Source organism: Pieris napi, chromosome Z, assembly GCF_905475465.1.
Source record: "Pieris napi chromosome Z, ilPieNapi1.2, whole genome shotgun sequence".
NCBI lineage: Eukaryota > Metazoa > Arthropoda > Insecta > Lepidoptera > Pieridae > Pieris > Pieris napi.
In genome coordinates this window covers 6182424-6199881 of record NC_062259.1, presented here as the reverse complement: position 1 = coordinate 6199881, position 17458 = coordinate 6182424, and the positions used below count along the sequence as shown (strand labels likewise).

The following is a 17458-nucleotide window of genomic DNA, read 5'->3' as shown; positions in this document are numbered from 1 at the left end:
TGTTTAATAAAAATTGATAATGTGGAGGTAAGACGGTGATGTTCTTTCATGGATCTTCCTTGGAAGGATCTTCGACCAGTATAATTCTTTAATCGGAATAATGTGGCTATTTTGTTTTTGTTAAATTTATTTATTAGGTCACTGTCTACTGGACAACGTCAAACCATTATTCGATTTTATGACCCTCGTAATATGCTGTTTACGCTTAGCCATTAATTTAAAAAAGTAATTTAGTACAAAATATAGAACAGTTTTTCAACAGACTCCACTTAATGATATTTTTAATCACAATTTCAGTCACAATTTTAATTAACTCCTCGTTTTAATTTATTATTTCTAAAAACACAGACCTTATAACTTAATATAATATTGCAGAAAACTTTAATATCAATTTCTTTGCAATTTTTATACGCGAAACTCAAACATTTAATTTATCCTACTTGCAAACATTTCATTCATAAAAAGAGAACATTCAAACTCCGAGCTAACAAGACAAAAGTTATGAACCATCAAAACTTTACCATTTTTACGAACGTATCTCTTATTTAAGAGTGCAAAACAGCAAATAATTTCTCTTATTCTGTTGCAACGGCAAATTATATTGTCCTTGAATTGGAGATACTTTTGGTTGTAGTACATTGAAGCGAATTTCCCAATCTAGGTTGAGTATTCGGCAACCTGCCAATTCAAGAATGTAGTTTCGATTTTAACTTTTTTAGTATGTCCTCTTTTTATGTCCTTAAATGGATACAATATATGATGGTATATGTTATACTCACCGTTAATTTAAACTGCTTTAAAGGCTGGACTTGTCGTTTTAGGTATTTTGTTGACATCTATATAAGATTTATGTAGCACATAAACTCAAAAATCGACTAAATTTATTTCCAAAAATATTAAAAATAATACGAGTAAATGCTCAGTCGTGTTGTGTGATTTGTGGTAAAACATTACGTGTTTTTGGGTTTAGTACATTTCAAGGATAAATAGAATGGTATATTTATTCCACTATCAATATCTCACGTAATGACTAACATACAAACGTGCACTGTTAGACATTACAACGTATACTATCTCCTGATGTGTGACGAAGTGAGATGCTATTTAAAGGTAACAGAGTGTAAAAATTATGTAATAGCTAAACTGGTTGCATGGTTAAAGAATGTTTAAATAGGTTGTTCTCGTTATTTTTTAAGTCAATGCCAAAAAGAATTAGAACCCTTTTTAAATCCGCATTATTTTACCTCTATTGTCCATAATCGGAGACAATAATATAGCTATCAAGTTCTTGAATAACTGTATGATAATTATATTTTAACGTTTAAACTAACAGCTATTATGCAAACGCTAAGCCAAAGTGATTGTATATAATTATTCGTTTAGCTATTACCAAATTATAGTTTGATTACGCATATGATCCATTAAAGTGGTCATTAGCAAGCAGTCATGAAGATTGAGGCTCGCCCGATATCTCACGTTATATAACGATATGCTTCCACAAAGATTTACAAGATCAAAACTATTCGTACGAGAAAGGAGTTTTTCGAGCTTGCTCACTCTCCGGGGATACCTTTCACGACAGAAATACTACTTTCAGAAGTGATGTAATGTTCCGGACCACACATTCCCAATTATACAAACACAAAATGCATTACATTATAATTTTATTACAAAAATAAAAAAGCTATACATAAACATAACAGTCGCAATACTTCATTTGAATAACAACACTGTGCACTAATAACAAGTTAATGGCGGACGTAAGGGGTACGTCTTAGAAGCCCGAGGTTGGTGGTGATGACTATTTACAGAGGTCCAATCGCGAGCTTCCAGTGGCAGGTCAATCTGTATTCATTAATCTAGGTCTTGATTTCGCTAAGCAGCTTAATTTTATCGTACCACCTTTGTTAGAGCCAATTTCGATTTAATGTAGTGGACCAGCCACATGGCCGGGGGGTCCATACTGGGAGCTGGTGGCACCGTGACCAGCTGATGCACTCTCGTCAGAACCACTTGCTCCGAAGTCTCCAGAGATTTCGCTTCCATGACCGGATGCACCACCTTCGAGAACAGCGCCTCCGCTGATAGAATTGAAGTCACCACCACTGATAGAGCCACCGCTGATAGAACCACCTCCAATAGAACCACCTCCAATAAGACCGCCTCCGATGGAACCACCACCGATAGCACCACCACCGATAGCACCACCAATAGCAGCATCGGATTCCTTCTGAGTCTGGTATTTGATGAAGTAAACTTCTGGTTTGGAGGGTTGAGTGGGAGCTGGGGCGGGGATGACGATATCTTGCTGTTCTTCGGGTTTTTTAACCAGAACGTATACGAGGGTCTTCTCTTCGTTCTGAGACTGAACAGGAATGATGGGGGCAACGGGAGTAGGAGGGGTTGGGGCCTTGATGAAGATGATCTTGTAGTGCTTTTGTGGGGGAGCAACTGGGGTGATGCGGGGCAGTCTTTGTTCCTGGGGTTCTGGAGGTGGAACGTGAACGTAGATGTGCTTCTGTACTAAAGGTGCACCAGAGTATCCTCCAGCGTAACCACCACCAAAACCGGCATCAGATGCAAATCCTCCTGAAACGCTCCCACTGCTGAAGCCTCCTGCTGAGAGTCCACTTGAGAATCCACCTGAATGGGCTCCAGAGACACCTCCGAACGAAAGGCCAGATTGGCCTCCAGAGACACCTCCGAATGAAAGGCCAGAGTGGCCTCCAGAAGGAACTCTTATCGCTCCAAGAGATGGGGCTCCATAGCTGCCTGATGGAGCTGAGTGCCTTGAAGGGGCTGGGTAGTTGTACCCGAGTGGGGCTTCAGGCCGCCCATAGGCAAGTGCCACACAGGCAAGGATCTGTAATAGAAAGTCAAAGTCTTAATGAACCCTAATAGCAGTTTAATAAATATGTATTAAATGGTCAGCGAATTTCTAAATCAGCGAAGATGATAATAAGATACAAATTAATTGGCGAGCTTATCTCTGAATTGATTAGTATAATTTAGCTGAGCAATGTCCGATTACGATGTTCAGTGGTCTCACAAGAGATGATATCGATGCAGCGAGAAGATCGCGATAGGATGACGTAATCGAGTTGGCTACAACGCGGTAAACAATTTGAAATGGATCGATTGCGTAACATAAGTATTTAGTATTTGGGTCAGAATCGCAATGTTACATGTAAAACGATATATGGAATACAAATGAACTCTTTAATTCCATCAAGTTTTATGTACATGACAATCATATGGTAATTGTATACATTTAAAAACTGATGCAATTATTTATGAGACGCGATTTAACTTAATTTTCATTTCACCAATACTTCAATTTAACGAACCTTTTTAATGTTTTAACAGCATACAAATTTACATGTTATTTATTGAATTTTTATTCCCGTATCATATACTATTTGGCGGACTACAGGCACTAAATACTGAACACTTTACTGTTATGTTAGAATTTTAAAATATAATATTTTTAAAACGGAGTGCGCCAAATTGGCTCTGACGGAACTTCCGGTCAACTTACCACAAATGCGCGCATCTTGTGCGTGGGGTAAACAGAAACTCTGTTAAAGAGCTAGATGCAAAGTGCCACTGAATCCACAGTAGATGTACCTGGCTGTGTGAGCTCTTGGTAACTGATGACATTCGCTACACCGACTCGCTCTTAAATACCAATGTGCTCATCTCGACCGAATACTCCATCCCTACGGACATTTCACTATAACTTGCAACTATCGTCATTATTCACTATCCTTTCTTTTCAACAAGGTGGTCTGAGCGCATTCGATGTGCTGCCTTAGCACCGTTCGCATTCTCCACACACTGGCCGTGCCTTGTGGGGTGGCCCGTAAATTAAAATTATTGTATTAAAAAAAATCTTAATTTAAAAGTTTATAGTCTAAAATAAAGTATGACCTCTATTAATACGCTTACCACTTTTATTTTATTTGTTGTTTATTGTTTTTTGCTATAGCAATATATTTTTTTAAAGAGTTTACAAGTTTGAAGCGATTTAATATAGAAAACCTACATACTACTATGTTCAATAAATCAATATTCAATTATTAGCGACAAAAACTATTATTTTGACAGTAGACTAACCTATCTTTTTATTAATTAAGTTTGATTGACTTTCACGATTTTATGAAATCATTAAAATCATATCGAATTGTGAATGTCCTTTACCTTCAACCGAGAAATAAAACAATTTAGTCCAGTTTTCGCAATGCTCATTAGCATTGTGTCAATTTCTTAATACATATTCAATGACAATTTCAATAAATTTTTCACAGTGAACGTGGGTATAACTAGTTTTCGGACAATTATAACAAAACATAATTTCGACCTTAATTAATAATTAAATTAATTATTTTTAATCTTTCTAACGTGGAAAATAACAAATAAAATATCTAATTATAACACTAAAATAATTTGCAAAAAGTTTGTTCCCTGTGTCAGAGTATCCTTAATGCTGGCAGTATTGCGTTGCTTATATGCTAAACGAGAAAAGCACCAACATGTAACTGGAACTGAACCATTCGTGAACATAATTTTTTTAATATGCGCCTCTGGACTTGTGGGTCACGAGAGTCTCTACTCCAAAGAAAACAAAAACAAAGTTGGAGGAAATACTCATGTATTTTTGCCGTTGACGCTTAGTAATGAACCACTAACTTAATATTTTATTATTATGTATTTTTTATATTGATAATTATATGATAAAGTAATATAAGGTCCATCTGCTGTAATTTTTAAAAATCAGGCGTTAATTAATCGGGCATTATAATATTCGTAGTTGCAATCCAACAGATAGAATAATGATAAACTACTACTCAATATAATTTAATAGACTCCTCTGAATATGACTGTGAATCACTCCTTACCATATACGCAATGATAAGTCAGATAATGGGCCTTTAATTACCAAAAGAATGCAGTGCATAACCAGCAATTATTTCTAGAACTATATTACTATGCTATCATAGTACTTAAAAGTAAATCATTATAGAATTAGAATAAAGGTATACATTTATTTATTCATCTCACCTAGCAAATGTATTTTGGTAAAAAAATATATAAACGGAAACAATAATGAAACTAGACTTAGCACGTTTAATTAATTGGTTTCATGGTCCTACCAATGGAAATGCTTAAAGCTTCATCGAGACCTAATCAAATACATAAACTCTCTTATTTAGACACAAATGTAGAGTATCTACAATATTCTTCACCGAAACAGTTATTAAAAATGGATAAATAGAAAACAAACAAATTTAATTTATAAAGTTATTAAACACACATTTGGCAAAACTGTAATAATATGCCTTATACTATTATGTGGGAACAGTAATTTGATACAATGTTACTTAATACGACATCTCATAATTATTGTGTTAATTACTAGTAACCAGCATTCCCTTATTAACAACAGAATAATTTTAAAAGAACACAAAAAAAAACTCTAAGGAGGTTTTATTACACGTATAGGGGATTTTTGTGTACGTTGACTGTGGGCCAATCGGGTTTTTTTTAAAAGACTTTATTGTATCATCTGGTCTATCATGAGCAGTGTTAACCAAGTGGTTCAATAATCCTTGGGTCGTGTGTTTTAGCCCGGCCGTGCACCTTCCCCAACTAGAGTTATCTTTTTGTACGTGACTACGGTAATGGAAAAATTCGGCGAGTGCTTAAGTTTTCAATATAAAAATATATCGTTCCATTACGAAATATTTTTTATTATATTTATAGATTGTGCCTCAGCATATCTGTCTAGGCTGGACGGCTTATCAGATGCTTGCCTATGATAAAAATAATAAACTGGTATCTAGTAATAGTAGCTAATGCCCATTGACGTCACACAGTCAAAGTTTCATAAAATCTTTGTTTAGCAAACTACCATTTATATATTTTTTTCTGTCTCAGGTGCAAAAAGAAGAATAAAGCATTAAAAGGTCGCCATAATACATATTTTTCTTACTTTAATTATTATAACAAATAAGAATAAACGTCATTTTAGCCATTTCCCTAAGTGGCAAATGCACGGACACGATAAAACTATTAGCGAGCTTAGTTGTTTAAAACCACGCTGAACTAAAATTAACATTATACAGATATTTTCACTTAGGGGTTGTTTAATTATAGCATTACTAGAGACTATAAAAACAAAATGCCACTGGTGGTAATAATAATAAATAATATAATACATTTAACAAAAATGGATATAAATAAAATTATATAAACAACTTTATCCACCCTATTTTATTTTTTGTCATCGTCATCCCATTTTTATCAGCTACCTTTTCGATCCCGTCGTTCCACTATTGGTCGGCCTTTGTTCCTTTTTCCTTTTGGAAAAGTCCATTACATTTGTTTTAGACCATCCGTCATCTGTATAACGGGCTACGTGCCGTGTCCATCTAAAAAAAACGACAATGTTTTACACATAGTGCAGTACTTGTTCATACTTTGATTCGTAGGAAATTCTTAATTTGAAATGTCACAATAACTATCGATTATATTTGTTTTCCATAGAACAGGCGGTAAACGGGCAGATCGCTCACCTGATGTTATGTGATACCGCCGCTTATTAAAAATTTCCATTTACATTTAAGTTGCACAAACTTGTTATTATAAAAATGCTTATTAAAAGTGCGTCGTAAAATGTTTAGAGCCAATACTTAACTCATACGGTTGCTATGCTTACTTAGGAAATATAACATAATTTTTTTCATTGTAATTTTTTTTGTGAGAGGCGAAGTGATGTACATTTAGGCCTACAAAGCTGTACAATTTATAAGTGTTTTACTGTAACCAAGACCGAGACTGTATTGATACAGCATTTCATTTGCATTTTGTTGTCTACATTGAATGCGATCAAAGTGACATTATTTAAGCCATCTTAAAAGAGATTTTGTATATTGTTTTCATATGTCATACGAGTGAAGTAGTATTTGGGTTTAATGATTATATTTAAAGGACATATTGACAATTGAAGTTTGTTTTAAACAAATATTATGCGAAATGATTGGAGGCTTAATAAAACGTACAGTTTTTCCTGTAAGGAAAACTTAAACTAAGTGTCGAATAAATTAGTTTTTTTTAATCGAATGTCATGGTCATCTACTTATATGTAACACCAGCAGATGGTGTATGTCATGGCGAGTAGCATCGTGCATGGGCGTTGATAATAACTCCGGTGCAAATAATGTTTATATGTGTTCATTATTAATAAGGAACTACAGTCTCTCGTTAGTTCCTGCGTAGTTTATTTTATACATATGGCACGAGAACTCACATAACATCAGATGAGCGTTCTTCTCCTTTGCCGCCTGTTCTATGGAAAACAAATATAATCGAGAGTTATTGTGACATTTCAAATTAAGAATTTCCTACGAATCAAAGTATAGACGAGTACTGCACTATGTGTAAAACATTGTAGTTTTTTTTGTATTTGACGTGGCAGCTTCCTGACGGGATTTACCTCGTTGTTTATTGTGTTTATACCAAAAACGGCCGCCCGTGTTAGAATTCAGGACCTCTGGTTTCAGTTGCACGCATCACCGCACGCTAACATTCGATTTTACTAAAACGTATTCTTAACAATACGCGCTGACCAAAAAAGCAATTAAATACAATGTTATGCTTGCATAAATATTCTTAACACATGGACTCTACATTTTTTTAGTTTTGAAAGACCATTCACAAAGACATTTCACAAAAGAATAAATATTAAACTGTACATTATTGTCCATAATGTGAAAATATAGTGTAATAGCGACTACGAGAAATATATACGGCCGTGAAAATATCAACGCTAGGCAAATATCTTCTTTATTCCCATAACCGCAGGCTCGTTTGGGCAAGCGGGGTCAAAGGCACTCACAACGTAGCTCATTAATCATATGTATAACCTTGGTTGACTATTTAATACATATGTATTTCCCGTTCAGTTAGTGTATTCAAGGCTTACTACACATTTCAATTTATTTTCCATACGATTGTGTGTCATGTGGAAAGACTCTGATTGAATTTCTCTGGGATTAAATTAAATTATTATTCATTTTGATTTAATATTATTTTCCAACGAAATTGACAGATTATATGAATAAGATCGGTAGGGTTAAGAGTTTCTATATTATATCTCTCTATATATATATATTCTATAAATTCTATATATATATCTATATGAGCAGTGTTGGCTAGTGGCTTCCTCGTGCGACTCTCATACCTGAGGTCGTAGGTTCGCTCGAACGATGAAAGAAAACATTGTGAGGAAATCGACATGTCTACGACCCAAAAAGTCAACGGCGTGTGTCAGGCACTAAAGGCTGATCACCTACTTGCCTATTAGATTGAAAAATGATCATGATTCACATTCAGAAATTTGAAGCTAAGACCTAAAGAGGTTGTAGCGCCACTGATTTATTTATTTATCTTTATTTTTGATTACAGCTCATCTAAACACATTTCTAACCTTATTGAGATTTCAGCCCTTTTTATAGACATAGATTAGTACAGAAACGAAAATACATCTTTGGCATTCAAACCCAGTACTTCCTATGTTACAAAAGTAACGGTGATGGTTTGACCTTGATATTTGATTACAGCTCATCTTAAATCATTGATATGAACTCTGAATATCTCGCTAAATTGCGTAAATATTTCAAGGTGAATATTTTAATGAAGGCATATTTTTTAATGAAATATCGTACTTGGCACGTTTCGTAATTAATTATATGTGAACTATATGTGAAGTACTCTCTAATTCTAATCTACATAATAATATTACTTTGGAATGGAACGCGTTTTTCTTTGGCAATTACAAGTACGCAATAGTATTAAGAGGTAATTACGAGAATCAAAGTTTTATTAGTAATTAAACCTCGGAAGACAAAAGCTTAAAAATCAATTAATTTTACTTCCCATCCCGTTTTAACTCTACCTGTATACGGCTGAGGTATTATGAGATTAACATCGCATTCAATACTATTATTTCTTAACTGAAAACTGGCTCTTACGGTGAAGGATAGCATCGTGAGGAAACCTGCCTTAGATTCAAAAAGTAGACAATGTATGTCAGGCATATACAAACATATGAATGTTGGAGGTGGATCATTCCTTACATTATTCTATTATGTGTCCGATTGGTTGGACTTGGTTTCAAAAATAACATCACTACTATGGGGCCGTTCAAGTATTACGTAAGCAGATTTACTGTAATTTATGCCCCCTGTTCCTCTACAAATCCTCTGTGTGGGTTATATGTGTAAAAAAGAGAATAATTACTGTTGACGTAATCACCAAATAAGAAAATCAATGCCCCCTCCTCCCCCTTTAGTGCTCACGTAATACGTGAACGGCCCCTATTAAGAAAAAATATTATTGAGCTGCTATTTCTTCGTGGATTTTAATCGTTAAAGTTCAGGCCTTTGTCACATACAATTTACATTACCTACTACTGGAACTTTCAACCTCGCTTCACATAGGTAGATAGAAAATATGTTTATGATTTTAACTTTGTTACGCTCAAATTGCAAATAGCTTTATAAGTTGTTAATATTTAATATTATATAAAATTTATTATTTCAATATCGGTTAAATAATATTTCATCGGACCACGGCAAATATTATTTACATTTATTGGTTTGTATTAAATGCTTGTTGATAGTAAAACGAACAAATATGTGTCGTATATTTTAAAGGTATCACGATAATGGAAGTAATATAACTTATAAACAACGATTAAATCTGAATAATAGCATTTAATCGTTGCTTAGCTTTCTTCAAGTTTCTTAGCAACTTGTTATTACTACTTATGTTCGCTTGAGAATTAAGTGGTCTTAGATAGAAGAGCTTTCAGGGAAGCTTAATGAATTTTCATGAAACTTATTTTACATAGGCAACAATCGTGGTATTATAATTATATTTTTATTATCTATCGATAATCTATCTATTATAAAACTATATTACAACAATGATACTTCAAACAACACACTCCATTTTAATCAAAACTAGGCTACTCTCAAAATGTAAGCGAACACAGTTTCGTCTCTTTCATTCAAATTGTGTTTAATGTGTGACAAATCAGTGCTTTATTAAAACAGAATTAAACATTTAATCCTATAAACTAGATCTGGATAATGAAACCTCCCGCTGTATAGGTGGATATAAAAGGAGGACGGGTGAAACGTGCCCTCTAGATTCCGGGAGCACTTCGAGATAAGCCGGGGTACTGATTCGAAACTCTAGACTAGATCTAAGAGAATCTTTATGCGGGTTCAGGTTCTATAATTATTACAGGTCTACTATTTATAGGGCCCAAAAAACGGCCTAAAACGTTAAGGATAAAGGGGTAGATTATTCTATGGTAAACTAATTTAAAAATAAAGCGATAACAGTCTTTTTTACTCGGTAATAATAACAAGTAATGAAAATCCCATTAAAACTTCGCGCTAAGTGACACAGTAGTTATAGAAGTTACAGCATAAATTTTTAATAATTACATCGTAAAGAACTTTTCCACTCGTTTATTTACGAATATTTAAATTTTATCTACTTTATAGTTGTTTCTGTAGTTATATTATTGATGGCATACTTATATCCTGGTGTTCAAATATGAAATTTGAACTCTTTTAATTGTACTCTTTCCGTCAAGTTGTAAGGAGTCATGAAACGGATAAATTAGATTTATTTATAGCTATTTGTATAGACTAATTTCTGCAGGTATGAGTAGCGCACTCAAAAATGGTTTTTGTATACCATGTATAGTAGTAACCAATTTCAAAGGAAAGGTGCTGCGTTGGGACTGCTAACAATCATTAAATTTTTAATTTTTATAATTTTATTTGAGTCCTGATATAATCGTCAAAGTATTTCTGCTAAGGATCCAGTTCTTGTTTTATCTATATTGTGTGTTATGATAATCATTCTACCGGGTATGTGTACCTAATTATTGTTTATTCTCTGGTACATGCAACGCCTTACTTACAGTCTAAACTATTGACGTAACTTCTCAGGTAATTTTCCAAAATAGGAAAGATGATAAGACTTCTATGGATATTTTATACCACACAAGCTGTGTAGCTGTACATTGAGCAAACTGTGTGTAAGTACATTATTTGATGATAAAATTAATATCGAATTTCCTAACTAGATATAGGCACTAAAGATATTAGTGACTATAATTGATTTTGCAATTTTGCATAACGCTACGGGAAAGAAATTTCAAGTAGACAATTTTAGATTATTTATATTTTTACACTAGCTAGTGTAGAGACACATCTTTGTCCCACTCCTTTACCGTGTAAAGGTACCTACTGATAATTTTAAATAATTGCACGTCATAAATCTTAGATATTTATTATTATCAAGTAATTACATGTGCTGAGTAGTTTATTTGTTTTGATAGGAATTTATATCGTGTTAAAAAACAATTTTCTAAAAATAAAAAAATATTCTACTCGTAGACCAAATTTGATTACCCAATAAAAGCTTACAATGATCCGACCTTAAAAATATGACGTATCTTTCTTTGAAAAATGAATAATTTCGTTATACATGATTTACTAACCAATTACGCAGCAACGAACGGATCTAATTAAGGATTTATTGTTCCAAATCTGATTTTTATAAACGTTTCCGTAGAATATAATATTATACATTACAGACCACTACTACTATACCATAAAACACTAGTAGCCTACGGTGAAGAAAAAAATTTAACACAAATGAATTATTCAATTGTAATTAGAGTATTTCACAAAACAAACTTTTCAATTTTGGAATATTAGTAAAAACAGATTTCACATATTTTCCTTATAATGGGACCATGAAAGAGTAGGTTTAGCTTATTATAACCCCAGATACAACACATTCATTATATAAGAATAAATAAATACAGAGCCTTTTATAAATCCTTAAAGCCATTAGCGTAAAATTAAATATCCCTTTCATAGAATAATGTTAACCCAAAGCACGTATTAATTAGCAATTATATTGGAAAAGTTTAAAAAAGTAATTAATCTCTTAAAGGCTAAAGGTTGTCAAGGTTCAAAGAATTTGTAAAGTACAATAATAAACAGTTAAGCAGTAATCGCTTTGAAAGCAAACAATTAAGGCGGCTAAGCGATTTCATATAATTTAGAAAATTTAAATGCCAATGTTTTACTAATTAAATTATATATTAGTAAATCATTAGGAATATATATATTTACCGAGACTTAGTTCTAAAAGTGAACCCCGTGTGTCAAACTTATTGACATACATATGGCATATTCTATGCCCAAGGAATATGGGCATTGGGCATATAAATTTCACTACACTGCTAGAGGCGAAGAATGATACAAATTTAATCAGATTGGGACCAACCGGGATATCTATAAAACCCTTCCTAAAAAAGTCAGATCGCAAACGAAATTATTAATTAATGTTACGTCAACATATAAAAGACCAACAGAATACTTAAACAGCACACCCCAGGGATAAGGGCGTTTTGATATATAAATAAAAGCTCTTCTGAACGTTATTTATGCTAGGTTAGCATATTTCGTTGAAAGGACGTGTGGGTCTTGAAGGTAAACCAAAGGCATTACGAGCCAACGTACTCAATCACTAAAGCTAAATACTTATGTTTTCAACACTGTACAGGATATATGAAAGTTATTTGACAATGTGCAATAATTAATGTTAATCTAAACGCAAGAATCACGAAAAATTAAATATAAATACGATGTCTGACAGTTTACAGAAATCGCGTTATTAATCGAATATACGTGAGTATAGTCTGTATGAATAAGTGATTGTTATGAGCTGTTTTTTCACATATAACTAAAGAACATTATTATACTTTATTTCTATATGTCCATTGTCCAGCTTTTCGAAGTCAGGACAGGCCGCTAGTTATTTATATTTGCAAGAAGACTTCGGGGTTTATTAATATATTTAGCTCCCATTACACACACTCTTTGTAAGCCACAAGTCGAAATCCTATAAATATTTTCTTGTTTAATCTGTTGGTATCGAGACCAAACTTGACCGTAAATATCCCTCTGTGACCAATAGGTACATAAGGTCCACATTAATGTGGGCATTCTGTATTCGGTTTGCGAATAAATGTCCGTGACTTCATCTAACGCGAGTACGGCTTACATAAGCAACTTTGTCTAAGAAAATCCAATCATGAAATTAGACCTATTCAGGATTCTTTGATGTGAGACAAAAATACTTTAGATAAGTCAAATGCTCAATTCACGTGAATTGTATTGACGTATTTGTTTAATATAAAACAAAAATAAAATTATGTTTTATAGGTCAAGGTTAGAAAAGGAAACCATTTCACTAAATAAAAATATTCCGATTAACAAATATATTTTTATATGCACTATAAAATAGCCTCGGCAGGCTTCTAATAATTTCTGGAAGGTACCTTTATTTGTTAGTCTATAAAGTAAAAAGTTTACTTGTTTGTATTTTTCAAGATGATGTACCGTCTTGACTATAATCTTTTGCTAGAAATCAATCTAGGAGATGCGTCTTAAATGTCGTGTGCTGTAACCACGCACAGAGATTCTACTAGTAGGTATAGCTATCTACATTTAATATCTCTACATTAGCTCACTTGTCTATTCCCCAGTCCTAATTATTCTGTAAATTATTAACTATATACTTGTTACAACATTTTTAAAATTAAAAATATTCTGATATTTTTTTGCACATTTCAGTATACTGATTTAAATAAAACCGGATATAACCGTATATCATTAAATTTTCACGCTTGCATAAACTAAAGAAAATCTTATGAAACACTTACACAATAAAATCGAAGCAAACCTTAAAATCATACGGTCTTCATTAATGCCAAATCAGTCGAACTACATTGTTAACTATTCTAATGGGATGAAGCAACGTAGTCCAGAAACCGACCACTCTGAAAACAGTGCAAATAAAAAAAACAGTGAAATAACAATTACTGGGTGAATATGTTATGCAATACAATGTAAAAAGGCTAAATATATCTTTGCATTAAATCTCTCGCAATAGGTATTAAATTGGTTTTGGGTAAAGCGTTATGTCGCAAATCGATTGAGGTGTAAGGTGTTTTACAAAACGCCCAGCACTTAGTGAGAGCCGTGAGACGCATTGTAATTGATGAATATAATATATAGCTTAGGTAATCTTAGGACCTTTACCAAACCGTATATAATTCTCTTGGAGGAGATCTTCTACTATGATTTTATCTAATGTTGACATTTAAACTAAAATTTAAGTTTCTGTCTTAAAATCTGAAGGTTTAGATATAAATACATTTATAAATCTACCATTCTAAGGACGACTCTGCGTACCTGATTCAACTAGATTAGATTTTCTATTTACTTCATAAATTCTAACATAAATATATAAAAATTTAATGAAATTACACTAGAACAGTTAAGATTTTTAGAATATTGACTTTCCTGACTTAGCCTATTAAAATCCATGAGTAATGTTATACCCAGTGCTAACGGAGATACATACAAGAAATAATACTATTTATATGATGATCAAATTATTTTTGGTTTTATATTTATATAGAAAAGATATATTTACGAAAACAAACAATCATATATGGAGGATAATTCGAATAGAGGAATGATTAATTATATAGTGCTAGATCAGGTAAAGATTTGTCTAAATATTTTTAAGATATACTATAATTACGGGGTCAAGTATAGTTAAACAGTCGTATGTTAGATGAGTATAAAGTTACTATATTTACAATCGTTACGGTTCAAGTAAATTTACTTTCACTCTTTACATAATCTTAGTTCACAGTTTTGTGGACTAAAGTAAATTATATTAAGTATGACAAGTATAATTAATATAGCAGAAAACTCTTGATAATTCGTAAGTGTGTTAAACCATTATATTACATAATAATAATAAATAATTTTGTGGTGCTACAGCCCTTTTATTACTTGAAGTGGGGTATTTTTGCTGTGCAGTAGGAGAGTTGTAGAATGGGGGAATTCAGGAGGAAAAATAAGACTATAAATAAATAATTTAAAACACAATATTTCGTACAAGAGTTTTCGCAAGAGTAACAGCATCAAAAAGTAAATAACAACCGTTACTAAGGTCATATTTTATACGAAAGAGGTTACAACGTATGTTTACTTTAACGCCTTTTCTCTTTATAAATCTATTTTTAATAATAAATATTGTACTTTCTTCTTTTAATTATTTAAGTCTGTAGTAGAGTTTCAACATTATATATTTTTAGCTATAATGGAATAATGAAAATGGCAACACCATCTTTAAAACATTTTTGATGGCACATTTACGTATCTGTATTACGTGATCAGTATTTATTAATTAAAATAAATGCAGAGAAATTATCGTTTGACGGAATTTGCAATTTATTGTAGTGGCGAAGGGTTACAGAATAGTCTTTCTGATAATATAAGCCGTATCGTATAAACAATCGTGTCAAATAAATACCAGTCCTTAACCACTTGTCACTTACGAAGTTTCTCGGACAATAGGTAGCAATCGTATTGACATGATTAATAAAAGCCGATTTGGTCATTGTTATCACGAGATGTATCGACTTAATATATATATATATAGATATAAAATTATAAATAATAATTGTTAAAATAATAATATAGGAAAATTGACTGGGAAATATAATTTATTCATAGAAGCTGCTAGCTGAAGCTGTAGCACGTAGATTACGTAAAATCTACGGCATATTTTTGTATGGTTAACTAGGAAGCTCTACGTGAGCGATAGAACGAAAAGAAAATGCATCGTTCAGTAATAATACGTATAGCAAACTATATCGCAATTGTAACTTGCGAGCCGATAAATGGTCATATTAACGTATATGAATACTTGACAAAAGTAAAGTAAAGTTTAAATTCAAAGCGAAATAATAATTGAAAGTCAGAACTATAAGCAAGAAGATTTTTATTTTTTGTTGAAAACGAATGATTGTATAATTGAGACATTAAAACTTTAATTCGGCAATATAACTGAGAAGAATAATAAACCGACATTTCAAAGACCCAAAAATCGATATGTCCCAGCCAACTAGATTCCTTACATATATATATGCACTTTAGTGTAGTTGATCATAGAGGCTGTAATCAACGAACGTACTGTTGATTGCCTACTGAACCAACTCTCATTCTCCAGTTCCTATTCCCATTCGCCAGGAACGTTGTCTAAAACATTATCTTATTACACACTGAATTTTTCACAGTATTTACCTAGAAAAGGCAGGTTCAATAATATCTCTATGTGAAGCCAAAACGAATGTACTAGCATACGAAATGCAGTCAAATTGGATTAGTGTGTGGTCGGTAAAGAGTGAAAGTGGTCAATCCACTGCGGTGAATTTTTGGCCTAGATCACTGTAACGCCATTCACCCAGTATAGATAAGACCTTGTTCAACTTTTTTATTATGTAAGGGGCAACTCAACGTTATAAAACATTATTCTCTGCTTAAATTGCTTTAATCTTTGAAAGCGCGGCCGTCGTTAGCTTCATAAAATCCTCGGTTGGAGCAAAGATATAACTTGCTAAATTGAGGTTATCACAGATCCACAATATTAAAAAACTACTATAATTATAATTATATTCAGGTATAATAAGTAAATATATTATTATTATAAACTTATTAATAAACCACGTGTCCCAGGCTTCTGATGTGACGTGTAGTTCAGAAGCTAATGACTTTCCAGTAAAGGTCGATTTACATCAAACGAGCGAATGCTCATTATATCCCCACTACATCAAATTCTTCTAGTGTAAACAGGCGTAGAGCATTCTTTCGTTGTTCTTAGTGCGTTCGCAAAGATTCTATAGAATATTCTAAGAATGCTCGTTCGCTTGATGTAAACGGCGCAAGAGCGCGCGAACAGTTGCTTAGAGCGTTCTAGCGTGTTCGGACGTGCTCGCGCCACTGAGCGGTCTTTTCAAAGCGTTCTTGTGTTCTAGCGATTGTTTACGTATCTTATCGATTAAAGTATGGATTGGTCTCAAGAAATTTTTTTATTAATGATAGAAGCCTGTTGACTGCTAGTTTGTCATATGCAGGAATCGAGTCTCTAAAATTCGTACTTGATTTTCGAATTTTTTCGATGGTCAGAGATAGTAAATGATCAAAATCCTCCGGCGCCATTCTACAAAAGTTTTGGAATTGTCCACTTTCTTCTTGTTTTCGCATATCCGTCATTGTTTCACCTACATTATCCAGTGTCCTTCGATGCATTAAATTTGTAACCCACCAACGTCTCTTCCTTCTTTTATTTTTGAGTTTTCGCGACAAAATAATAAATGCAGCACTTGCAATAATGATATCGCTGTCAGAGTCAGACATAACGAAGCACTACCAATACTAACCACAGAATTGACACGAATGAGCAAAGAACATTCGATCTAGCTTTTGTTTACACTAAAAGA

The 17458-nt window shown here is 33.0% G+C and overlaps 2 protein-coding genes across 3 annotated transcripts in view; one reads left to right on the top strand and one right to left on the bottom strand.

The window, feature by feature from the left end:
- Positions 1-17458, top strand: part of LOC125062506 (frequenin-1) — a 103437-nt gene that overhangs the window by 54187 nt on the left and 31792 nt on the right. The gene's annotated exons all lie outside the window — the stretch shown is intronic.
- LOC125062503 (keratin, type I cytoskeletal 9-like) lies at positions 1648-3671 on the bottom strand. Its single transcript, XM_047668483.1, has 2 exons — positions 3539-3671; positions 1648-2863 (listed from the first exon to the last, which is right to left on the bottom strand). Exons 1-2 carry the CDS (start codon positions 3551-3553, stop codon positions 1925-1927), a joined length of 954 nt encoding a protein of 317 aa, XP_047524439.1. The 5' UTR covers positions 3554-3671; the 3' UTR covers positions 1648-1924.